At 48.1% G+C, this 26,809-nt stretch overlaps 1 protein-coding gene across 3 annotated transcripts in view; it reads left to right on the top strand.

Annotated features, from left to right (window-relative positions):
* Positions 1-26,809, top strand: part of LOC138258811 (zinc finger protein 436-like) — a 205,872-nt gene that overhangs the window by 136,561 nt on the left and 42,502 nt on the right. For all 3 annotated transcript variants that reach the window (XM_069206056.1, XM_069206055.1, XM_069206057.1), the window contains exon 2: positions 3,845-3,971. In XM_069206056.1, coding sequence (XP_069062157.1) covers positions 3,845-3,971 — 127 coding nt within the window. The remainder of the gene's footprint in view (positions 1-3,844; positions 3,972-26,809) is intronic.

The raw sequence follows: 26,809 nt of genomic DNA, 5'->3' as shown, positions 1-26,809 counted from the left end.
ACTAATATGACATAGCTACTGTAGAAACTGGAATAAATAGAATGATAGATTATGTGTAGCACTGGTTTTTGAATAGGGGTTATAACAAGAACAATACAAAGACAGCCAAGCAGGGAGTTTTTAATGTTAAAGAGCTTCACTGATCCGTCAAACGAAGGAGAAACCAGCAGAAGGCTGTCATCTCATTACAGGATATCATTCAGAGACTGTCCCTTTGGTAATTGTCATATTCTGAGACATGACCCACTCTGTGTTCATTGGTTCCTATGGAACAGGACATTCCTTTCAAGCGAGTGAAGGTGATGACAGTCCTAGTTTACTCCCACGAGTGAGGGAACCTACTCAATTCTGACTCAAGCACACCCTGGAGGGTTTCAATAAATGTAATTTTTGTACATTTGCTATTTGAAAATGTGGCGCTCCCTTGAGCGAGTGGGGCTTCTTGTCAAACAAACAATGCACAATTAATAACGCCAAACTGAAAATATTCCACCCTTTGTGACTAGCTCATTGCGCTGCAAATACACCTTTCCGTAAATATATATCAGTATTCACTGGAACATTGATTCTTAATTCCTTGCAGTGGATCTGCAATGCGGTTACCCAGGGGCTCATACTTTACCAAAACTGTCAACGTGATCATGCCAGGTCATTCTTCTGCCATTCAAGTATCAACATTATGGCAACCAAAATCTGGAATAGTTATAAGGGCTTCAAGGAAGCTCACCCATTCAGGATTAACCTGTGATATGAAGTCATTGCCCTGTCTGAAAGTTTTGGAACGTTGGTGGTGCATTCTGGCCCCTGGCTGGCCCCATTGTTGTGAGATTGTCCTTTTCCTGGAGCATGAACGCATTACTGTGTCCCTACAGTGCTTGTTTTCTTTGGTGCTACTTTTTCTTTTCAGTTAAGGACTCTACAAAACTGCATGTGTTTTTCAGTTGTCTTCCTCATGGGCTTCTCTGCCAACCCATCTCATGTTGCTTTGTCTCACAGTGTGCTCCTCACTCAGTTTCTTTGTTGCTGTTTCTCGCCGTGTGCGTCTCTGCCCCTGGCCCACAGTCTCCGTGTTATTCTCTCTTGCTATGTACGTCCCAGCCCCTGACACACAGTCTCCATGTTGCTCACCCTCGCCGTGTGCGTCTCTGACCCTGATCCACATTGTGTTGCTCTCTCGCTGTGTGCGTCTCTGCCCATGACCCACAGTCTCGTATTGCTCTCTCTCGCCGTATGCATCTCTGTCCCTGACCCACAGTCTCCGTGTTGCTCTCTCTCACCATGCACGTCTTTGCCCCTGACTCACAGTCTCTGTGTTGCTCTCTCTCACCATGCACGTCTTTGCCCCTGACCCACAGTCTCCGTGTTGCTCTCTCTCACCATGCACGTCTTTGCCCCTGACTCACAGTCTCTGTGTTGCTCTCCCTTGCCGTTTCATCTCTGCACCTGACCCACAGTCTCCGTGTAGCTCTCTCTCACTGTGTGCGTCTCTGCCCCTGACCCACAGTCTTTGTGTTGCTCTCACTCGCCGCGTGCGTCTCTGCCCCTGACCCACAGTCTCTGTGTTGTTCTCTCTCGCCGTGTGCATCTCTGTTTCTGACCCACAGTCTCTGTGTTGCTCTCACTCGCCGCGTGCGTCTCTGCCCCTGACCCACAGTCTCCGTGTTGTTCTCTCTCGCCGTGTACGTTTCTGCCCCTGACCCACAGTCTCCATGTTGCTCTCCCTCACCGTGTGCGTCTCTGACCCTGATCCACAGTCTCCGTGTTGCTCTCTCTCACCATGCGCGTTTTTGCCCCTGACTCACAGTCTCTGTGTTGCTCTCTCTTGCCATGTGCGCCATGACCCACAGTCTCGTATTGCTCTCTCTCGCGGTGTGCATCTCTGCCCCTGACCCACAATCTCCGTGTTGCTCTCTCTCACCATGCGCGTCTTTGCCCCTGACTCACAGTCTCTGTGTTGCTCTCTCTTGCCGTGTGCGTCTCTGCACTTGACCCAGAGTCTCTGTGTTGCTCTCTCTCACTGTGTGCGTCTCTGCCCCTGACCCACAGTCTTTGTGTTGCTCTCACTCGCCGAGTGCGTCTCTGCCACTGACCCACAGTCTCTGTGTTGTTCTCTCTCGCCGTGTGCATCTCTGTCCCTGAACCACAGTCTCTGTGTTGCTCTCACTCGCCGCGTGAGTCTCTGCCCCTGACCCACAGTCTCCGTGTTGTTCTCTCTCGCCGTGTGCATCTCTGCCCCTGACCCACAGTCTCCGTGTTGCTCTCTCTTGGCATGTGCATCTCTGCCCCTGACCCACAGTCTCTGTGTTGCTCTCACTCGCCGCGTGAGTCTCTGCCCCTGACCCACAGTCTCCGTGTTGTTCTCTCTCGCCGTGTGCGTCTCTGCCACTGACCCACAGTCTCCGTGTTGCTCTCTCTCGCTGTGTACATCTCTGCCCCTGACCCACAGTCTCTGTGTTGCTCTCTCTTGCCGTGTGCATCTCTGCCCCTTACCCACAGTCTCTGTGTTGCTTTCTCTCACCGTGCACATCTCTGCCCCTAACCTACAGTCTCTGTGTTGCTTTCTCTCACCGTGTGCGTCTCTGCCCTTGACCCACAGTCTCCCTGTTGCTCTCTCTCACCGCGTGCGTCTCTGCCCCTGACCCACAGTCTCTGTGTTGCTGCTTCTCGCCGCATGCATCTCTGCTCCTGACCCACAGTCTCTGTGTTGCTCTCACTCTGTGCATCTCTGCACCTGACCTACAGTCTCGTGTTGCTCTCCCTCACTCTAAGCTTCTCTGCCCCTGACCCACAGTCTCCGTGTTGCTCTCTCTCACATGTGCGTCTCTGCGCCTGACCCACAGTCTCTGTGTTGCTCTCACTCTGTGCATCTCTGCACCTGACCTACAGTCTCGTGTTGCTCTCCCTCACTCTAAGCTTCTCTGCCCCTGACCCACAGTCTCCGTGTTGCTCTCTCTCACATGTGCGTCTCTGCGCCTGACCCACAGTCTCTGTGTTGCTCTCTCTCGCCGTGTGCATCTCTGCTCCTGAAACACAGTCTCTGTGTTGCTCTCTCTCATTCTATGCATCTCTGCCCTTGACTCACAGTCTCCGTGTTGCGCTCTCTCGCTGTATGCGTCTCTGACCCACAGTCTCCGTGTTGCTCTCTCTTGCCGTGCGCGTCTCTGCCCCTGACCCACAGTCTCCGTGTTGCTCTCTCTCACTGTCTGCATCTCTACCCCTAACCCAGAGTCTCTGTGTTGCTTTCTCGCTGTATGCATCTCTGTGCCTGACCCACAGTCTCTGTGTTGCTTTCTCGCTGTGTGCATCTGTGCCCCTGACCCACAGTCTCCGTGTTGCTCTCTCTTGCTGTGCGCGTCTCTGCCCCTGACCCACAGTCTCTGTGTTGCTCTCTCTCACTGTCTGCATCTCTACCCCTAACCCACAGTCTCTGTGTTGCTTTCTCGCTGTATGCATCTCTGTGCCTGACCCACAGTCTCTGTGTTGCTTTCTCTCTGTGTGCATCTGTGCCCCTGACCCACAGTCTCTGTGTTGCTTTCTCACTGTGTGCGTCTGTGCCCCTGACCCACAGTCTCTGTGTTGCTCTCTCTCGCAGTGTGTGTCTCTGCCCCTGACCCACGGTCTCCGTGTTGCAGCCTCTCGCCCTGTAACATATGTTTTCTTAACGTCATAGGAGTCTGAATGGTAGATACTGTCTGCATTATACATCTTGTGGCCTTATATTTTCCTTTAAAAAAAAAATGTAAAACAAATTGTGGTTAATTGTGTGCAAGTTGATGTATATACCAATGGTGTACGACCTGTATAAAAAGACACCATTTTGAATATGTCCAACCTTTTCGCGCAGGCGCCGGCTACCTTCCACGACCCATCTGCCTGTTTCTCTGAGGATGAGTGGAAGCTTCTGCAGGAGTGGCAGAAGGAACTGTGCAGGAAGGTGATGAAGGAAATTCACCAGGCTCTGATCTCACTTGGTAAGTCACTCCCTTGGCTTATGTCTCAGGTTGTAAACTCCATCAGGGGAGGTGGCTAGATTGCTGTTCCAGGAGGCCAAGCAGTGCTTTGGAGGTTCTGCTGTTGGGGTACCCTGAAATGAGCCGGTGAGCGCATTCACAAGGAGCACTTTACGGCAAACCTCCTCTCGGTGGTGAAATCATATTACAGTTGTATCAAACTTGTTTCGATCTTACAGATTCATCCTCCCAACACTATTGATGTTAGTGTGTGCATATGGATCTGAAGCCCCCCTTTACAGACTGCGAGGGACATAGGCAGTGTTGGAAATGTGGGGTACATGAGAGGAGCGGATGCTAGCGGTTGGGGCAGCTCTGGGACCTGCTGGCTGGGATCTGTGGACGTGTCTGGTGGTCACTGCCCTGGTGGAGCTAACAAAATGCTGTGCTGTGTAAAATGTTACAGGACTCATCTGCCGCCCACGTCAATCAGATATTGTAGTCAGATAGGCGCGGGAAAAGGCTGAATGGACTGGAGAAATTGTCAAGCAAAATATCCAAGGGAATGTCACGTGTGTCCAGTATCCTGCCACATGTTTCGTACGGGCACTAAGTTTAGAAGTATGTGTCACTTCGGTTTCAGGGGTGTTTAGTGGGAGGTACAGCACATTCATTGAGTACATTCAGAACTGAGCCCTTCACCTCCATTGAAGCTGAGGAGTAATCACGATACAAGTCTCATTGAGAGAAATACCACCTCAAGGCCGACTGAGAAGCCCTCCTCAAACCAGACTTAGAAAGGGGAAGAAAACTAGAGGAAGAGGAGAATCCGTATGGTGCACCCCTGAGAGAAAGAAAACATCCATGATTCCGGGCAATGTCTATCGCCCTCAGATGGAATGTAGGGGACGTCTTGAGTCCAGCAAGTGAGATCTGTAGGGAGTCGTCTCTGGGCTCTGCCGCCAGCGTGGATTAGCCACGTAGACCTTGGTGCCCACCACAGTCGGAGATGCCTCAACAGTTTCCACCTGGATGCGGACATGCACGTCCCACCTGGATGGGCGCCACGAGGATGCTGCCGGAAAGTCCTTCATCACCTGCTGTAGTTTTTCTTTTCCAGGTGGGTATGGGGGGAACATTAGGACACTTAGGCCCTCATTACGACCCTGGCGGTGTAACACCGCCAGGGCCGCTGTAGGCGGGAGCACCGCCGACAGCCTGGCGGTGCCCCGCGAGGCATTCTGACCGCGGCGCTTTGGCCGCGGTCAGAAAGGGAAAACCGGCGGTCTCCCGCCGGTTTTCCACTGCCCCTTAGAATCCTCCATGGCGGCGCAGCTCGCTGCGCCGCCGAGGGGATTCTGACAATCCCTACCGCCATCCTGTTCCTGGCGGCTCGCCCGCCAGGAACAGGATGGCGGTAGGGATTGTCGTGGGGCCCCTGGGGGCCCCTGCAGTGCCCATGCCAATGGCATGGGCACTGCAGGGGCCCCCTTAAGAGGGCCCCTAAAAGTATTTCACTGTCTGCTTGGCAGACAGTGAAATACGCGACGGGTGCAACTGCACCCGTCGCACCTTCCCACTCCGCCGGCTCGATTACGAGCCGGCATCCTCGTGGGAAGGTCGTTTTCCCCTGGGCTGGCGAGCGGCCTTTTGGCGGCCGCCCGCCAGCCCAGGGGAAAACTCAGAATACCCGCCGCGGTCTTTTGACCGCGGCGCGGTATTTTAGAGGGGGGAATTCTGGCGGGCGGCCTCCGCCGCCCGCCAGAATTGGAATGAGGGCCTTAGGCCCTCATTACGAGCCTGGCGGTCTGTGACCGCCAGGCTTGCGGTTGACGGGAGCACCGCCGACAGCCCGGCGGTGCCCCGCAGGGCATTCTGACCGCGGCGCTTTGGCCGCGGTCAGTGCAGGAAAACCGGCGGTCTCCCGCCGGTTTTCCGCTGCCTGTTGGAATCCTCCAAGGCGGCGCAGCTTGCTGCGCCGCCGAGGGGATTCCGACCCCCCCTACCGCCATCCAGTTCCCGGCGGTCCGCCCTCCGGGAACCGGATGGCGGTAGGGGGGGTCGCGGGGCCCCTGGGGGCCCCTGCAGTGCCCATGCCACTGGCATGGGCACTGCAGGGGCCCCCGTAAGAGGGCTCCTAAATGTATTTCACTGTCTGCTTCGCAGACAGTGAAATACGCGACGGGTGCAACTGCACCCGTCGCACAGCTTCCACTCCGCCGGCTCGATTCCGAGCCGGCTTCATCGTGGAAGCCTCTTTCCCGCTGGGCTGGCGGGCGGCCTGAAGGCGGCCGCCCGCCAGCCCAGCGGGAAAGTCAGAATCACCGCCGCGGTCTTTCGACCGCGGAACGGTATTCTGGCGGCCCCCGACAGGCCGGCGGCGACCGCCGCCGGCCAATGTCGGAATGAGGGCCTTAACTCTGCTCTGTGAAGACATCCTGACACTTCCCCGCAGTTTCCGTCATGGCCTTCCTCCTCTGGGATCTCCCAGATTGCTATCACTGCTCCCTTCAGCTCTGGGTGGGCAGCCGGGAGACTTCATGTACCTGAAGCCGAACAGGAGAACGAGGGGTTGGAATGACCCAGCCAAGGAATTACTGGACCACAACCTGAAGGGAGGGTCCCTCTTCCAGTGCTGCACGTCTGGGTCGCTCCGTCCCGTTGGTGCCTTTGACATTCTTGAGGCTGTCACTTAGGATGGTCTCTCATTGCCTCTCTTCATGTTCTTTCTAGAATGCTGAATGTTTAGGGTCAAGCGAAGGGTCAGTTGGTCCTCCAAGCAGCAGCTCTTCCATATACGAATAATTTCAATAAAACATATTCGATTACCTCCACAACCTTCTGGGTATCTTTCAAGATACGTCACAGCATCCCTGCTGTCCGCAAGTTAGCAGACCTCAGTCCACCCTCTGAAGCTACCACCTGGGTTTCCATCCTGGATGCTTCTTCGCTGTCACAAAGCTCCTGCATGGAGCCCCCTCCGCTGACAGGTCGGCCACTGTGGCTTCCAAACCACCTGCCCTGGTTCATGTCGGGCAGATACGGTGGCAGCGTGCCACCTGTCCCGAGCTAGGAGTGTTTCATTGAGGTATGTAGCTTTCTCCTCAATGTTTCTCCTTGTCTATTGGCAGAAATGAAGGGCTTCTAGGGTCTGTAGCTCCTCGCCGCTTGTTCAGACTGTCCCACTGAACGTGAGCCCTCAGACGCTTCAAGTGCTCCATAGCTCCAGCTGGGGAGGGAGTGCATTGCTACTCTCCTCCTTGTTCTAGCTTCTGTCAGCATCCTTGCTATGCTTCAGGTCTGTAGGAGACTGTTTCCAAACTCGGCTTGCTTCAGCCAATCCAGACTCTACTGGAATGATGCTAAGGACGACGTTACATCTCACCTGCTGCTCCCTCCTTAGATGAAGGACCATGACCAGGCCCGCTGAGCAGGACATCTTCTTTACACTAAGTGCTTTGGGTAGATATAACTTTCTGGGAGCAGCCACACCGCACAAGTTGACTGGATCTACAGAGCACAGTCATGAACCCCTTCCCAAGCTAAAGGATACCCATTACTAATATGCTATTTCCCTCATCAGTAATACTTTTCGAACCTTTGCTAGTTTTACTGCTCCTATTTTTACCAATTAATTCATTTCAAATTATCTTATATTTTAGTATCTTTAGTATTTTGCAATCAATTGTGATGCTTTGCGTGATGTTCATTCAGACCGAATTTATTAATCTTTACTGTTATTCTTCTCATGTACTGTATTTTATAACTTTACAATACAATTTATAAAGACAACAAAATAATTACAATTGTTTGCCAAAGGAGAATCGAGGGAGAAGAACATGTGTGGACAAATTCACCTTTACAGAGCCTTCAGGGGCAGCGGTGATGGCACTTCAAGGGTCAACCCTGTCATTGTATCTCTAAGGAAGTGTCTGGAAATTGACTGAAAAGGCATTTTGGGAGTTGTCCATCTGCCTGACCTCAATATGGCTGACTAGCATAGAGAGTGTTGTTTGTGGACAGTTAGTACAAGAAGTACCTGTCAGCTTATACTGGTGGAAAAATACACAGAAAACATGGGAATAGTAATTGTTCATTGGAACGTCTGTAGTTTTCAGGAAAATAATGATTGTTGCAGGAACTTAACCGTGGGCGGAATGTAAGCATAGCTGTGCGAGCCTTTTACAATTATTGCCTGTAGCAGGGACCTAACCTCGACTACACTGTAAGAAAATCTATGGTAGCCTTTGGTAATTAATGACTATTGCAGGAATCCACCCTTAGGCACACCCCAAGCATAGCTGTGCCAGCCTTTTACGATTAATGACTGTTGCGGGAATGTAACCCTGGGTAAACCGCAAGCATAGCTATGCCAGTCTTTGACGATTAATGACTGTTGCGGGAATGTAACCCTGGGTAAACCGCAAGCATAGCTATGCCAGTCTTTGACGATTAATGACTGTTGCGGGAATGTAACCCTGGGTTCACCGCAAGCATAGCTCTGCCAGCCTTTTACGATTAATGACTGTTGCGGGAATGTAACCCTGGGTAAACCGCAAGCATAGCTATGCCAGTCTTTGACGATTAATGACTGTTGCGGGAATGTAACCCTGGGTTCACCGCAAGCATAGCTCTGCCAGCCTTTTACGATTAATGACTGTTGCAGGAATGTAACCCTGGGTACACCGCAAGCATAGCTATGCCAGCCTTTGACGATTAATGACTGTTGCGGGAATGTAACCTTGGGCACACTGTAAGTATAGCTATGCCAACCTCTTCAATTAATGACTGTTGAAGGAAAGTGAACTTGGGTACCCTGTACGCATACCTGTGCCAACATTTTAGAATTAATGACTGTTGGAGGAACGTAACATTGGGCACACTGTAAGCATAGCTGTGCCAACCTTTTACAATTAATGATTGTTGCAGGAACCTAACCTTGGGCACACCGTAAGCATAGCTGTGCCAACCTTTTACAATTAATAACTGTTACAGGAACACGACCTTGAACACACCGTAAGCATAGCTATTCCAACCTTTTACAATTAAAAACTGTTGCAGGAACCTAACCTTGGGCACACCGTACGCATAGATATGTCAGCCTTTTACAATTAATGACTGTTGCAGGAACATAACCTTTAGCACACTGCAAGCATAGCTATGTCAGCCTTTTAAAATTAATGACTGTTGCAGGAATGTACCCATGGCCACACTGTAAGCATAGCTATACCAACCTTTTAAAGTTAATGATTTTTACAGGAGCCTAAACTTGGGCACACCGTAAGCATAGCTATGCCAGCCTTTTCAATTAATGACTGTTGCAGAAACGTAACTTTGGGCACACCGTAAGCATAGCTATGCCAGCCTTTTCAATTAATGACTGTTGCAGAAACGTAACTTTGGGCACACCGTAAGCATAGCTATGCCAGCCTTTTCAATTAATGACTGTTGCAGAAACGTAACTTTGGGCACACCGTAAGCATAGCTATGCCAGCCTTTTCAATTAATGACTGTGCAGGAAAGTAAACTTTGGTACCCTGTATGCATACCTGTGCCAACATTTTTGAATTAATGACTGTTGGAGGAATGTAACATTGGGCACAGTGTCAGCATAGCTATGCCAGCCTTTTCCAAATAATGACTGTTGCAGGAATGTAACCTTTGGCACTCTGTAAGCATAGCTATGCCAACCTTTTACACTTAATGACTGTTGCAGGAATGTAACCCTGGGCACACCGCAAGCATAGCTATGCCAGTCTTTTACAATTAATGACTGTTGCGGGAATGTAACCTTGGGCACACTGTAAGTATAGCTATGCCAACCTCTTCAATTAATGACTGTTGAAGGAAAGTAAACTTGGGTACCCTGTACGCATACCTGTGCCAACATTTTAGAATTAATGACTGTTGGAGGAACGTAACATTGGGCACACTGTAAGCATAGCTGTGCCAACCTTTTACAATTAATGATTGTTGCAGGAACCTAACCTTGGGCACACCGTAAGCATAGCTATGCCAACCTTTTACAATTAAGGACTGTTGCAGAAACGTAAACTTGAGAACATAGTTGTGTGAGCCTTTTACAATTAATGACTGTTGCAGGAACGTAACCTTGGGCACAGTGTAAGCATAGCTATGCCAACCGTTTACAATTAATGACTGTTGCAATAATGTAACCTTGAGCACACTCTACGCAATGATGTGCCAGCCTTTTTTACAATCAATGACCAGCAGTAGCCCCTAGGCTGTTATATGCGTCTCTGCGCCCTTCCAGCTGTGTACAGGCAGTGATATTCATCAGAAGGCCCTAGACTTTTATATGCATCTCTGACCCTATCAGCTGTGTACTGACAATGATATTTATCAGTAGCCCAAGGCTGTTATATGCGTCTCTGTGCCCTACCAGCTGTGTACAGGCAGTAATGTTCATCAGTAACCCTAGACTGTTATATGCGTCTCTGCGCCCTTCCAGCTGTGTACAGGCAGTGATAGTCATCATAGGGCCCTAGGCTGTTATGTGTATCTTCGCACCCTACCAGCTGTGTACAGGCAGTGATGTTCATCATAGGGCCCTAACTGTTATGTGTATCTTCGCACCCTACCAGCTGTGGACTGACAATGATATGTATCAGTAGCCCAAGGCTGTTGTATGCGTCTCTGACCCTATCAGCTGTGTACTGGCAGTGATATTCATTCATGGCCCCTCTCGCCAACATCGCACAAACACACCACATTAACATAATATCATACGCAGATGACACCCAGCTGATCCTCTCCCACACGAACGACTCTACTACTGCTAAAAACAACCTCCACAATGGACTTCTCGCCATTTCCAACTAGATGGAATCAAGCCGCCTCAAGCTCAACACCGACAAAACTGAGGTCCTCATTTTCGGCCCCAACCCTTCAGCTTGGAATGACTCCTGGTGGCCCAAGGCTCTAGGCACCGCACTCTCGCCCACCACCCACGCTCACAACCTAGCCTTCATCTTGGACCCCACTCTCAGCATGACTCAGCAGGTCAACGCAATCTCCTCTTCCTGCTACAACACCCTCCGCATGCTCTGTAAGATCTTCAAGTGGATCCCCATCGAGGCCAGAACGACCTACACCCACGCCCTGGTCAGCGGTAGACTGGACTACGGCAACGCCCTCTATGCTGGAACAACAGACAAACTGCAATAAAAGCAACAGCGAATCCAGAATACAGCCGCACGCCTCATCCTTGACGTACCTCGCCACAATCACATCTCCCCCAGCTCAAAGACCTGCACTGGCTAACCATACCAAAGAGGATCACCTTCAAGCTCCTGACCCACGCTCACAAAGCCCTCTATAAAACATGACCCGCCTATCTCAACAACAGACTCACCTTCCACGCCCCCACACGCCATCTCCGCTCTGCTTTCTCGCCCTTGCCACCATCCCCCGTGTCCGACGCACCACTGCTGGAGGAAGATCCTTCTCACACCTCGCCTTCGCCACCAAGACTTGGAACTCGCTACCACTCCAGTTACACCAGCCCTAGGACCTCCTGACGTTCAGGAAACGCCTCAAAACATGGCTTTTCGACCAGTAGCCCCCCCCCAGCGCCTTGAGACCCTAACGGGTGAGTAGCGCACTTTATAAATAAACTGATTGATTGATCGATTGATCAGTAGCCCTAGGCTGTTATATTTGTTTTTGCACCCTACCAGCTATGTACAGGCAGTGATATTCATCATTAGCCCTAGGCTGTTATATGCGTCTCTGCACCCTACCAGCTGTGTACACGCAGTGATGTTCATCAGTAACCTTAGACTGTTATATGCCTCTCTGCGCTCTACCAGCTGTGGACAGGCAGTGTTATTCATCAGTAGGTCCTAGGCTGTTATATGTATCTCGGCACCCTACCAGCTGTGGACAGGCAGTGATGTTCATCAGTAACCCTAGACTGTTATGTGTATCTCCGCACCCTACCAGCTGTGTTCAGGCAGTGATAGTCATCAGTAGCCCAAGACTTTTATATGTGTCTCTGCACCCTACCAGCTGTGTACAGGCAGTGATGTTCATCAGTAGCCATAGGCTCTTTTATGTGTCTCTGCGCCCTACCAGCTGTGCACTGGCAGTGATAGTCATCAGTAGCCCTAGACTTTTAAATGTGTCTCTGCACCCTACCAGCTGTGGACAGGCAGTGATATTCATCAGCAGGTCCTAGACTTTTATATGTGTCTCTAACTCTATCAACTGTGTACTGGCAGTGGTATTCATCAGTACGCCCTAGACTGTTATTTTTTTTTTCATCAGTAGGTCGTAGGCTGTTATATGCGTGTCTGCACCCTACCAGCTGTGTGCACGCAGTGATGTTCATCAGTAGCCCTATACTGTTATATGTGTCTCTGCGCCCTACCAGCTGTGTACAGGCAGTGATGTTCATCAGAGGCCCCTAGACTGTTATGTGTATCTTCGCACCCTACCAGCTGTGGACTGACAATGATATTTATCAGTAACCCTCGGATGTTATATGTATATCTGCACCCTACCAGCTGTGCACTGGCGGTGATGTTCATCAGTAGGTCGTAGGCTGTTATATGTGTCTCTGCGCCCGACCAGCTGTGTACAGGCAGTGATAGTCATCAGTAACCCTAGGCTGTTATATGTGTCTCTGCGCCCGACCAGCTGTGTACAGGCAGTGATAGTCATCAGTAACCCTAGGCTGGTATATGTGTCTCTGCACCCTACCAGCTGTGTACAGGCAGTGATGTTCATCAGTAGGTCCTAGGCTGTTATATGTGTCTCTGCACCCTACCAGCTGTGTACAGGCAGTGATGTTCATCATAGGGCCCTAGACTGTTATGTGTATCTCCACACCCTACCAGCTGTGGACTGACAGTGATATTTATCAGTAACCCTAGGCTGTTATATGTATCTCTGCACCCTACCAGCTGTGTACTAGCAGTGATGTTCATCAGAAGGTCCTAGGCTGTTATATGTGTCTCTTCACCCTACCAGCTATGGACAGGCAGTGATATTCATCAGTAGGTCCTAGGCTGTTATATGTGTCTCTGCACCCTACCAGCTGTGTACAGGCAGTGATGTTCATCAGTAACCCTAGACTGTTATATGTGTCTCTGCACCCTACCAGCTATGGACAGGCAGTGATATTCATCAGTAGGTCCTAGGCTGTTATATGTGTCTCTGCACCCCACCAGCTGTGTACAGGCAGTGATATTCATCAGTAACCCTAGACTGTTATATGCCTCTCTGCGCCCTACCAGCTGTGTACAGGCAGTGATGTTCATCAGTAGCCCTAGGCTGTTATATGCGTCTCTGCACCCTACCAGCTGTGTACAGGCAATGATATTCATCAGTAGCCCTAGGCTGTTATATGCGTCTCTGCACCCTACTGTAGTGTGGTTAGGTATAGGTATCCTTTACGCGGTTTGCTTCAGGCGTTAGGCCTTTGTGCACTTAGCCCTGGGTGTACTTTTATTTCCTTGCTTGCAGCATTGAGCCCCGTGCCCTTTGCTCTAAATGCATTTTATTCAGCTTCGTACTGTTATTTTTCAATAGCCAGTTCTACAGTCTTGTTTTATTTTCCAGTATCATACTGTTTAGCCTATTTCTGCGCTGGAGTTCTCAATAACACATTCTTGCTCACTCTGTGCTCCAGTTAAGGATACAGTCTGGTACATTGCCGATAGAAGTGGTAGGAGTTTAGTCTTTGAATACATTCTTGCGTAGGGACATTTTGTGATCACACTGACATGTTAGTTATAAAAACACTTCCTTGTCCCAATACACGCAAGAGGGAGATTCCGACCAGGGAACCACAACTAGACGCTGACTGCCTCGTTGCAGATGCTGAACCAGATCGCAGGCCTTTGCTCAGATATGAGGGTTGATGGCTTCCCAGGGAATCTGAAAGGCAAGCTAATAGCTTAACATGCTGTGCTCTAAATATAATCTATTGAGAGAGAATAGAATCTATTAACACCATGATAGCGTTGTTTTTATCTTTCACTCTCATAGTGACTATTTCAATCCTACTGTGTTGTATGGTTCTGGTTATTGCGGCTCATGCCTTAATATCTAAAATACAGTTGTTTTATTAAAAACAATCTATAAAACTTAAACTGCTTTTGTCATTTGTATATGAGATCATGCTGTAAATGAGAGAGCTGGTTGGGACCTGAGTGACCACGACTTCCCTGAGAAGTTCTATAGATGTCATGCGCTCGGTTGCCTAATCATCCCTTCCCCTTGGGAGAGATGAGGCACTGCTAGTTAGCCGGAGCAAAACCGGATTGAAGGTAACAAAGGTCCTTCTAAGTGGGTAAGACTCAGTCTCCCACACCAGGAACAACCTTGCTACCCTGAAATCCAGTAGTCTCATTTAGGATAATGAGAGCCCACGCGACATGGCGCCGCCAACGATTGGTCAGGCTCTAATTTTCGGGTCTGGCTGACTCTCTCGGTCTCATATATATTTTGACTCCTCGGTTCCATTAACGGAGACGTCCGTGGCACTGAGGATTTCCGCCACCACAATATAGGTACATCCTATTTTTTTTGGTTGGTTGTTCAAGCTTGAACTCTGAAAGGAAAACCCCGATATTGGTGTGCCTTCTCTGACCCAGTGCTGTTTTTATAATGGCGAATCCTCAAGCAGTAAACATCGCGCTTAATATGCGACAACCGCTCACAGGACATCTGATAGCACATGGTCTGACGAACCAGGGGGATCCAATCACTTTTGTGGTGGACGCCCATGCAGCCTATAGAACAGAACTTTTTTATTCTTGGGTCGTATTTCCAGCCGTTGATGGGGGTACAAATACTTTTCATGAATACGCTATTGCGAACATCCCTGGACAGTACAGGGTGTATGCATATTTAGAGATACCTTTATCTTATCAAGAACGCAATAATTGGCTTGATGGCGCCCTCCCACACACTGTAGCACAAGTTAGGTTAGGTCCGCTGAGTAATGATGGTCCTACCTGGCCTTTATTGGCCACATATACACCTTATCCTGCGGTTGCTAACTTAGCGGTGTAGGAAAGTACCATCTTGCCTGGCATGTTACCCCCATATTTCACTGTATATATGTTGTTTTAGTTGTATGTGTCACTGGGACCCTGCCAGCCAGGGCCCCAGTGCTCATAAGTGTGCCCTGTATGTGTTACCTGTGTTATGACTAACTGTCTCACTGAGGCTCTGCTATTCAGAACCTCAGTGGTTATGCTCTCTCATTTCTTTCCAAATTGTCACTAACAGGCTAGTGACCAATTTCACCAATTTACATTGGCATACTGGAACACCCTTATAATTCCCTAGTATATGGTACTGAGGTACCTAGGGTATTGGGGTTCCAGAAGATCCCTATGGGCTGCAGCATTTCTTGTGCCACCCATAGGGAGAGCTGACAATTCTTACACAGGCCTGGCAGTGCAGCCTGAGTGAAATAACGTCCACGTTCTTTCACAGCCATTTACCACTGCACTTAAGTAACTTATAAGTCACCTATATGTCTAACCTTTACCTGGTAAAGGTTGTGTGCTAAGGTACTTAGTGTGTGGGCACCCTGGCACTAGCCAAGGTGCTCCCACATTGTTCAGGGCAAATTCCCCGGACTTTGTGAGTGCGGGGACACCATTACACGCGTGCACTATACATATGTCACGACATATGTATAGCGTCACAATGGTAACTCCGAACATGGCCATGTAACATGTCTAGGATCATGGAATTGTCACCCCAATGCCATTATGGCATTGGGGAGACAATTCCATGATCCCCCGAGTCTTTAGCTCAGACCTGGGTACTGCCAAACTACCTTTCCCGGGGTTTCACTGCAGCTGCTGCTGCTGCCAACCCCTCAGACAGGTGTCTGCCCTCCTGGGGTCCAGCCAGGCTTGGCCCAGGATGGCAGAACAAAGGACTTCCTCAGAGAGAGGGTGTTACACCCTCTCCCTTTGGAAAAAGGTGTCAGGGCTGGGGAGGAGTAGCCTCCCCCAGCCTCTGGAAATGCTTTGATGGGCACAGATGGTGCCCATCTCTGCATAAGCCAGTCTGCACCGGTTCAGGGATCCCTCAGCCCTGCTCTGGCGCGAAACTGGACAAAGGAAAGGGGAGTGACCACTCCCCTGACCTGCACCTCCCCTAGGAGGTGCCCAGAGCTCCTCCAGTGTGCTCCAGACCTCTGCCATCTTGGAAACAGAGGTGCTGCTGGCACACTGGACTGCTCTGAGTGGCCAGTGCCAGCAGGTGACGTCAGAGACTCCTTCTGATAGGCTCCTTCAAGTGTTGCTAGCCTATCCTCCCTCCTAAGTAGCCAAACCCCCTTTTCTGGCTATTTAGGGTCTCTGCTTTGGGGAATTCCTTAGATAACGAATGCAAGAGCTCATCAGAGTTCCTCTGCATCTCTCTCTTCACCTTCTGCCAAGGAATCGACTGCTGACTGCGCTGGAATTCTGCAAAACTGCAACAAAGTAGCAATGACGACTACTGCGACCTTGTAACGCTGATCCTGCCGCCTTCTCGACTGTTTTCCTGGTGGTGCATGCTGTGGGGGTAGTCTGCATCCTCTCTGCACTAGAAGCTCTGAAGAAATCTCCCGTGGGTCGACGGAATCTTCCCCCTGCAACCGCAGGCACCAAAGAACTGCATCACCGGTCCTCTGGGTCTCCTCTCAGCACGACGAGCGAGGTCCCTTGAACTCAGCAACTCTGTCCAAGTGACTCCCACAGTCCAGTGACTCTTCAGTCCATGTTTGGTGGAGGTAAGTCCTTGCCTCCCCACGCTAGACTGCATTGCTGGGAACCGCGTGTTTTGCAGCTACTCCGGCTCCTGTGCACTCCCCGAGGATTTCCTTTGTGCACAGCCAAGCCTGGGTCCCCGGCACTCTAACCTGCATTGCACAACGTCCTGAGTTGTCCTCCGGCGTCGTGGGACTCTCTTGTGCAACTTCGGGTGAGCACTGATTCACTCCACTTCGTAGTGCCTGTTCCGGCACTTCTCCGGGTGCTGCTTGCTTCTGAGTGGGCTCCTTGTCTTGCTGGACGCCCCCTCTGTCTCCTCACGCAATTGGTGACATCCTGGTCCCTCCTGGGCCACAGCAGCATCCAAAAACCCTAACTGCGACCCTTGCAGGTAGCAAGGCTTGTTTGTGGTCTTTCTGTGGGAAAACACTTCACGACGTGGGACATCTATCCTCCAAAGGGGAAGTTTCTAGCCCTTGTCGTTCTTGCAGAATCCATAGCTTCTACCATCCGGTGGCAGCTTCTTTGCACCCACAGCTGGCATTTCCTGGGCATCTGCCCACTCCCGACTTGATCGTGACTTTTGGACTTAGTCCCCTTGTTCCACAGGTACTCTCGTCTGGAAATCCATTGTTGTTGCATTGCTGGTGTTGGTCTTTCCTGCAGAATTCCCCTATCACGACTTCTGTGCTCTTTGGGAACTTAGGTGCAATTTGCAACCACTTTTCAGGGTCTTGGGGTGGGCTATTTTTCTAACCCTCACTGTTTTCTTACAGTCCCAGCGACCCTCTACAAGGTCACATAGGTTTGGGGTCTATTCGTGGTTCGCATTCCACTTCTAGAGTATATGGTTTGTGTTGCCCCTATCCCTATGTGCCCCCATTGCATTATATTATGACTATACATTGTTTGCACTGTTTTCTATTGCTATTACTGCATATTTTGGTATTGTGTACATATATCTTGTGTATATTTGCTATCCTCATACTGAGGGTACTCACTGAGATACTTTTGGCATATTGTCATAAAAATAAAGTACCTTTATTTTTAGTATATCTGTGTATTGTGTTTTCTTATGATATTGTGCATATGACACTAGTAGTACTGTAGGAGCTTCACTCGTCTCCTAGTTCAGCCTAAGCTGCTCTGCTAAGCTACCTTTTCTATCAGCTTAAGCTGCTAGACACCCCTCTACACTAATAAGGGATACCTGGGCCTGGTGCAAGGTGTAAGTACCTCTTGGTACTCACTACAAGCCAGTCCAGCCTCCTACAAGCGGTGGCTGAAGTTCGTTGTTTATATATAGATTTGGCGACTATATATAGTAGATTAGTCCAGTTTGTGATGCAGACATTAAATACGGACGCAGCGCGTGCTGCTCCGGCACAACCACATGCAGTGGTACCGGGGATAAATCCGGCCACTGTACACTCAGTTATGGGTAAAGTACCAGCAAAACTAGAGGAGACTCCATTTTGGCTGGCGCTAAATATTAATACGCTGGAAGCAGTATTTCCCCATACGGGACCTCAGGATAAACATAGAATATTAACGATGTGTTTGCCGTATGGAATGGTTCCTACTGTGGAACATTGTAATACTTGGGGCACAGTGTTTGCCGCGCTCAACACTACAGCACACGGTACACCGACTTTAGCTAATCTACCGGAAGTGCTAAAACAAATTCAGGATGAATATGGGGCTGCCCCAGCCTTAGATTTAGGGATGCAGCTGATGGGCAACTTTGCCGCAGTTTCTTCTATTATATTGAGTAATCTCAAAGGGGAGGCAGTGGCATTGGCGGTGCGTATGCGTCTTCGAGACGTCCCGCAGCTTAATCAAGAGCGGGAGCTGCCGAGAATAATAGCGGAAACATATTCGAGTATCAGTCGTGATAGCCTAGGGGCTCGACCACAGAAACCACAGTTGCAGGGTAAACAGAGTAAGGATTCTACTAAACAACAGCAACCTGAGGGTAATAAGAAGCGCTGGGAGAAAAAACAGCAAACACCTAAAAAAGAAAGGGGAGAATCTCCACGACCGGAGACTCCACAGACTAGGTATAATCTCAGGAATAGGGATAATTTGAAGACGCCTGATAGATATCAATACACTGATACACGCCAATCTCGTTCCTTTCAGGACTCATCGGAAAAGAGAAATGAGAGAGGTGGGCGGTCAGAGCGGAGAACAGAGTACGTGAAACCAAGATAGGAATCACAATGCTCTTCAGAGGTTTCTGTCAAGAAGGAAGAGAAACCGATACAACAAAAATAACAGTTTAAAAAGAAGAAGGTGGCAGCAGTCTCAGTTAGAGATGCCACACAGGAAGAGAGTTCTCTTGAAGAACAAGACATGGGCACTAGCACTGTTAGACAGCGCGGCAGAGGTCACAATAGTTCGCCGGAATCTTCTAGAGCATCTGGAGGTGAAAGCATCTGATGACTTCATACACGTTGAAACAGCAGATATGCGTGTCTCTGATCCCGATAGAGTTTATACAGTAACTTTGCAAATAGAAGGGGACATTGAGCGCACTATAAACGCCATCTTTTGGGATCGTGTAGTCAAATTATATGACATCCTGCTGGCTGAACAGGATTGGCCCCCACACTTTGTTCGCGACTGTCCAGTTGGGGAGGAGGTCATTTCACCTTCATTCTCACCATTTGTTCCGTGAGATCTCGCAGAGTCCTATAGTATAAAATGGGCTCTGGCACAAGCACCTGCCTTATACAGAAATCATGTGGGGTGGGAGTCACTTTATCATGTAATTCCCATAAAGGGCAAACCTCAGCCGCAACTGCAATATCCTATAAAATTTGAGGCAAGGGCATCGGTAAGGAAAATACTAACAGAGTTGGAGTACCAGGGAGTTATTGCGCCCTGTGTCTCGCCGATGAATAATCCCTTATTTCCTGTAGCTAAACCGGATCATTCTTATAGGATAGTGGTGGATTACAGACATTTAAATGGACATACACGCACATATGCAATACAGAATTCACACAGAGCAGCGCTCATGAATAATATTGTGCGTAAAAAATACAAAACAACTTTAGATATCTCGAATGGATTCTTCTGCCAAAATATAGCGCCCGAAAGTAGGGATTTTACAAGCTTTAGTGCATTTGGCTCTCAGAAATTTTTTTGTCGTCTGCCTGAGGGGTATAAGAATAGCCCAGGACTGTTCTCGGCTCGTGTGACTGAAATTTTACACGAGTTGGACCCTGAGGCTTTGTCATATGTTGATGATATTTATCTGACAGATGATGAGTTGCTACAACATTTAAGACGGGTAGCCCGCATTGTTGTGGGTTTTGCCGATATAGGCTACAAATTCAATTTAAAAAAATCAAAAATTGCCTTCCTCAGTGTCATTTTCCTGGGGTATGAGCTGTTGAATGAGGGCAAGAGTTTAGCGCCGCACTTTTTGGAAAAATGTGCACAGTTGCAACCTCCTAATACGATTCGAAAACTCCAGTTGTTATTGGGATTTCTAAATTTTGGCAGAACATACATTCCAGATTATGCTACACGTACAAAACCATTATACGAATTGATTCGTCCCAATTTTTCGAGTAGGTTTTGGACAATTGAGCATACACATATTCTTTGAGATTTACAAACTGATCTCTTAGCGGTAAAGCATTTACACACACAGGACAATAAGACACATTTGGTCATCAGGGTTATACCTGGGGCAATTGGATTTACATATGTCACCTTCAATGAGGGTGAGACAGTCCCGATAGCATACAAGTCTCACTTGTATTCTGCTGCAGAACAACGATTTGCACAGACTGAGAAAATTCTCACTGCTGTACAGATGGCTGTGATTAAAGAACGACCTCTTGCCCAGGGACAACGCATCATTGTTGTTTCCCCGGTTCCGGCCTTGGAGGCTGTTACTAAAGCGAGTGTTCCTAATTCAAAAGCATTACACCCGCGATGGATACAATGGGCAACGTCTTTGACAGCCACTGATGTACACTACATATTTGACCCTAAACTGCAAACTCAAGAATTTCTTCAATATGAAATGGAGTACCCAGGCCCTGCTGGCACATTGCCTATTGACCAATATCAGGTGGTCATGTACACCGATGACTCCGCGCAGCCAGCGGTTGGGACTAAACAACAGTATTCTGCTGCATGTGCGGTGGTGAGCGGACATATGGAGGGGGAGAAGTTCTGCCCCCAACATACTTATACACAAACATTGGGAGACTGTACAGCACAGTTGGCTGAGCTGAAAGCTCTGTTGTTAGCACTAGAACATGTGGATCCAGCGGTATTAACTTTACTGGTTTGTGAATCCTATTACTGTGTTCAGTCTTTCAATGAATATTTACATTACTGGAGGTTGAATGGGTACAGAGATTCTAAGGGTAACACCATTAAACACAAATTGCTGTGGGGGAAGGTTGCGGATCTGAAGGAAATGCTTCCTAAAGTCCATGTTGTGCATACACTTGGACACCAGCGCGTTGGAATACACGTTGCTGGCATACTTTGGCTGATGAAGCCGCAAAGTCGGCGGTGGCAGTTGCCACTGTGGAAGCAGTAACTCGCTCGAGTTCCAGACCAGACACAGATATTTTGGCTGCCATTAAGGCTACGGCTGATGGCACGCCATTTCCTAAAGGATTCCCTTCTAAATATGATTACTGCATGGGTGGTGTGCTTAACGCTGTAGTTAAAATCCCAGGCCTTGGTGTACGTGAAATGCCCAATAAAATTGAACGACCTCGATTAATTACTGCAGCACATGAGGGGGCGGCATCTGCCCATGCCGGTGTGGCTGCCACGATTTCACTCTTACAGGCTTGTTATTGGTGGCCTGGTCTCTATAAAGAGGCAAAGCAGTATGTCCTTTGTTGTGACATCTGTCAATAAATTAAAGTTTCCACGGCTAGACGCCTGCAGCAGACGCCCCTTCTGATTTCCAATAAACCTTTACAGTGTGTGTACTTGAATCATTGTGGTCCACTGACACCAGATAGTGCATACAAATATATATTGGTAGCTGTAGATTCGTGCTCCAGATTTGTGTGGGTCTGGCCACAGCGCTCGGCTGATGCTCGGACTGTTATTAAAGATTTACGTATCTTTGTCGTTACATATGCAGTTGCGGCTTTTCATTCGGACCAGGGCCCTGCTTTTGCCTCTAAGGCATTCAGGGACACCATGGCTTTGTTGGGGGTCCAGCTCCAGTTCTCGTCTCCATTTCATCCCGAGGGAAATTCTGTCGTGGAGCTTTTAAATCACGATTTAAAGCAATCCTTAACGGCCAGAGTTATAGGTACGGGTCGTAGCTGGCTAGCCCACCTTTATGGAGTACAGAGAACAGTGAATAACTTGCCTAGAAGGTCTCTGGGGGGTCGTACTTCATATGAGTGCCTGTTTGGAACACGTATGTTTGTTCCTGATCTACATGGTCCTGGTGTGGAGGCGGTGGAAACGCCCTTTGACATAAGTGATCGTGTCACTGTTTTGCAGGATTTACAACAATTTAGTGACGATAACTCCTCTGCCAGTGCTGCCTCCACAGGAATTACGGATGAACCAGTAACGCCTACTGGTTGGATTCCCAGAGTTGGGGATCTTGTGCGTGAAAAGGTCGCGGTGAAGAAAGAATTTGGCCCTTCATATCGAGCACCAGTCCCTGTACTAGGTATTCATGGCACAAGAACTGTGATTTTGCCCCCGCTGCAAGGGGCCAAAGGTCTCCATCGACAATGTCAAGTTACAACATGTGGCCGATTCTGCACTGCAGACCAAAAGGAACGCCCAGTAGTTCCCGAATCCCTCTCAATACTGGGGATGATGTTCCGCTGCAGGTGATTTGCACCGATACTGTTTCCTCTCCGAACTTGGGGAGGGTGGAAGATGATCTTGCGGTTGTTCCACTTACAGCGAATAATTTGGATTCTTTTGATCAAGTTGCTGTGACTACTGATGTTTCTGAAAGTATTGTCTACAGCATCCCACGGAGGGAGACTCAATCTGCTCCTTTGTTTACGGTTGCACCTTTTGCGAGAACTGCCTCCGGCTGCTTTAATAACAATGAAGACACTGTGTTGGACTCTTCGTCCTCTTCAACACCAGCCCTGGGTCCACGTAAGCTGTTGTATAGGCTCAAAAGTATCTATTTTGTGTCTCCTTGGAACTATCTTTGGCTTTTGATGACTGTGATGGTTTTTTTTCTGTGGCTGGGGTTTGTTGTTTCCTTTTTTCTGGTAATACATGGTCATTTTCTTCCTGAACGATCTGATGTTCAGCACGTGGAGAAGGTGTTGAAACCACATTTTTCATCACACGTGGTTCGAAGAGACTTGTCCTTTGTGAACATTTCTGCCGTACCGATTCCGGATGGGATTGTGTGGGATAGAGTAATGTTTGATATATATGGTCCCACTGAGACAATTCAAATACCATATGTTCTAAAGTTATCGATGAATGATATAGTTATACCAGGCATTGTATCTGATGATTGGGATGTGAAGACAGTTGATTCTATGTTAACTGAACTGCAGTATTATACTGTCTTTGAAAATGAAGATGCTTACCAGTTTAGGGACAATTATGGTGACATGTTTTGTTACAATTATTATGGACACCACTTTATTCATAAAGCCAGTAGCCCTAAATCAATATTTGAGTATATGCAATGGGAACATTGCCCAACTCCTCCACAGGGGAGTTCTAAAACTTGTTATGATAAATTTGCGTATTTTTCTGGGCATCATCAACAAAATGCCAAGTCATATTATTTTAGGGTAACTCCGCATGATAATAAGCAAATGTTATTGACTGATACTAAATTATTGTATTCGAATTTGTTTGTGTCAAAATTATCAATTGAAGGTTATGAATATTGGTCCAAGACAATTGATTTGAAAAGTGTTTGGGGAACAAAAAATTGGCAAATGCAGGGTAGGGACACATTGTTTAGGGCATGTATTATTCCTGTCCAGATTATTTTTTTAAATGACACTGTACAACAGACTAGCTGTTTAGGTTTAGCGATGATTAAGGAGTTAAATGTGCCTGGCATACCTGTCCCTTCCAAATTGAAAGATTGGCAACATTATATTAATGCCACGTTTAGTGAACTTACAGACTGGGTCCAGAATGGTACGCTTTATACTTCATTGACACGTCCTGGCGGGTGGTTATTGTAGCCCATAGACACTAAAGGGTGTCATCAACGTTTTGTCACCTCTTCGGGGGGTTTCAGGACTAGTAGGGCAGACCCTCGCTACATATCACCAGAACATGCTGATATCATTACTACATATAGCGTGGGGAAGCTTTGTCAACAATGGTTAAAGTCATCCACGCTAGATGCAGTTAAGACACATCTTACTTTACTGTCTAATTATACTGACTTGCAAGATTTTTTTGTCAGGCCCAAGAGTGCCCCGGAGAAAACGTTTTTTGTATGAAGTGTACAATGAGATATGGAAACTTTCACAACAGGAGGCAGCGGCCCGGTTGAGGCAGATAGATCAGGAGAATTTGAAACAGGCATTGTCTGTTGTGGATAATGGAATGCATACCCTGTCTGACCGTGTATATACGATTGATAATATTGTTTCCTCTGCTATCGACATTATTAGATCAGATATGTCTTCTTTATATCATGGGCAGAGTCAGACGCGGTTCATTATGCAGTTGGGTTGGACTCTACAGACATTGAAGGCGGGTCGCGTTCCATGGCAACACATCAGAGTCAGGGAGATATTTTTTCCCTTTAATTTGACACGTCAACAGCAGCTGATGGCTAAAAAGGAAGCGACATATGTCATGTTGAATATTGAAAAGTTGGAAAAGTTGCCTTTTACTGTGGCTGAGATTCCGTCGGCTGAATGGTTAATACACAGGGTTATCAATTTGCCTATTTCTACTTTGCAATTCACTTCTTGTTTGAGGCATATTTCGTTGGGCAGATATGAGAAATTGGGAGACAGTTACATACATGAGGTGTGGGAGCTTCCCTTTTTATACAGATGTCTTAATGGGATGAGGGAGGTTTTTCTTAGTGGCAGCGAATGTGAAACTTCTGTCAGCCATTCGATGGTTTGTAAGCAGCTGTCCTTGCATGGGGCGTGTAATGCCTCAGTTGCGAATTTAGCTTGCTATCTAAAGGGAGTTCCAGTCCCCGTGATTAAAAACACGTTCCAGGTGCTTTCAAACGGCAGCTACGTCCTTCTTAACAGTGCAGCTTGTTGTGGAATGCGTGCCGGAATAGTTTACGTGGTCGTTGTCACCAAGGCCGTTACGTGCTGCGGGAATGTGTTGTTTCCCCCCACTCAATTTAGGGAGATAGCAGACATCTGGCCTCACATTGCTACTTCAAAGATTAACTTTGACAAGTTGAGTCGACTGAAGGCTCTATTGTTTCAAAAGCATGTGGCCCTTACATCTGCACGCGAGACCTACGCACTTCAGGTGGCGAGGTCATCGGCGGAAATACAGTCTCTTTTAAATACTAACTTTCCGAGCCACTTTGGTGAACTCGTGGGATGTATATTTAATGCGTCCAGCACTGCTGGGGTTGCACATTTTTTCAAAGCCGTTGGTGTTGGGTTTGCTCATGCCTTCTCTTCTATATTCGGTTTAATACCTTCGGCTATTCATTCTATTTTCGGAAGCATCTTTGGGTGATTTCCGATCACTTTGGCTTTATTGGCTGGTGTTTTGCTGTTGCTGTTGTTCTTCCGCAATGGCTGTCCCGCTACGTCAAGATCCAATATGGGCGCTCCCATCGGCGCAGCTGTGTCGTGAACTCATGATGCAGCATTTTGGAGCAACACTCCTGGAACAATTGGAGTGTGACTGGTCTTTGTCATTCCGGCCAGTTCTGGATTGTGTGCAACCCGTGTTTCAGTGCCTATGGTGTTCGTTTGAACATGTATTGACTCTCTGTCTCTCACTGCAGCGCCCCCCAGTGGTTGATGCTTCTCTGTTGATGTTCCCGATTAGGGCTCATTCCCAGACATGTGCACTGCGGTTGCATTTGCTTCGTGAGGCAGTTTACGAGATTCCCTTCCTTGAGGAAGATGCTATTGTCTCGTTCATAAGCCCTACACGGGGTGCCACCTTGGATGGTTCTGGGGCTTTGGAACACACCTGCTCCGTGATACTATTTGGCGTGGATTTTCCGGTGTTGACGTCTGCCGAAGTGGAGGATATCCTACTTTCCGTGGCTTCCCTTTGACATTGGGTTTTTGTCTAAATTTACATTTTTTGATTTGGCTTTTCGTCACATGCTTCAAATTTAAATACGATTCTGTGCTTTGCTGTCCTCTGGACTTGTTGAAATATGTACTATGTATATTTTTTATCCGAGGCATATTAATGTTTGATTAGAACCACTTACTACCGACAAGGGGAGGGTGTAGTGTGGTTAGGTATAGGTATCCTTTACGCGGTTTGCTTCAGGCGTTGGGCCTTTGTGCACTTTGCCCTGGGTGTACTTTTATTTCCTTGCTTGCAGCATTGAGCCCCGTGCCCTTTGCTCTAAATGCATTTTATCTAGCTTTGTACTGTTATTTTTCAATAGCCAGTTCTACGGTCTTGTTTTATTTTCCAGTATCATACTGTTTAACCTATTTCTGCGCTGGAGTTCTCAATAACACATTCTTGCTCACTCTGGGCTCCAGTCAAGGATACAGTCTGGTACATTGCCGATAGAAGTGGTAGGAGTTTAGTCTTTGAATACATTCTTGCGTAGGGACATTTTGTGATCACACTGACATGTTAGTTATAAAAACACTTCCTTGTCTCAATACACTCAAGAGGGAGATTCCGACCAGGGAACCACAACTAGACGCTGACTGCCTCGTTGCAGATGCTGAACCAGATCGCAGGCCTTTGCTCAGGTATGAGGGTTGATGGCTTCCCAGGGAATCTGAAAGGGAAGCTAATAGCTTAACATGCTGTGCTCTAAATATAATCTATTGAGAGAGAATAGAATCTATTAGCACCATGATAGCGTTGTTTTTATGTTTCACTCTCATAGTGACTATTTCAATCCTACTGTGTTGTATGGTTCTGGTTATTGCGGCTCATGCCTTAATATCTAAAATACAGTTGTTTTATTAA

This window comes from Pleurodeles waltl, chromosome 9 (assembly GCF_031143425.1).
Source record: "Pleurodeles waltl isolate 20211129_DDA chromosome 9, aPleWal1.hap1.20221129, whole genome shotgun sequence".
NCBI classification, from domain to species: Eukaryota; Metazoa; Chordata; class Amphibia; order Caudata; family Salamandridae; genus Pleurodeles; species Pleurodeles waltl.
The sequence above is the reverse complement of the archived record's forward strand: the minus strand, read 5'-3'. Positions and strand labels throughout refer to the sequence as shown.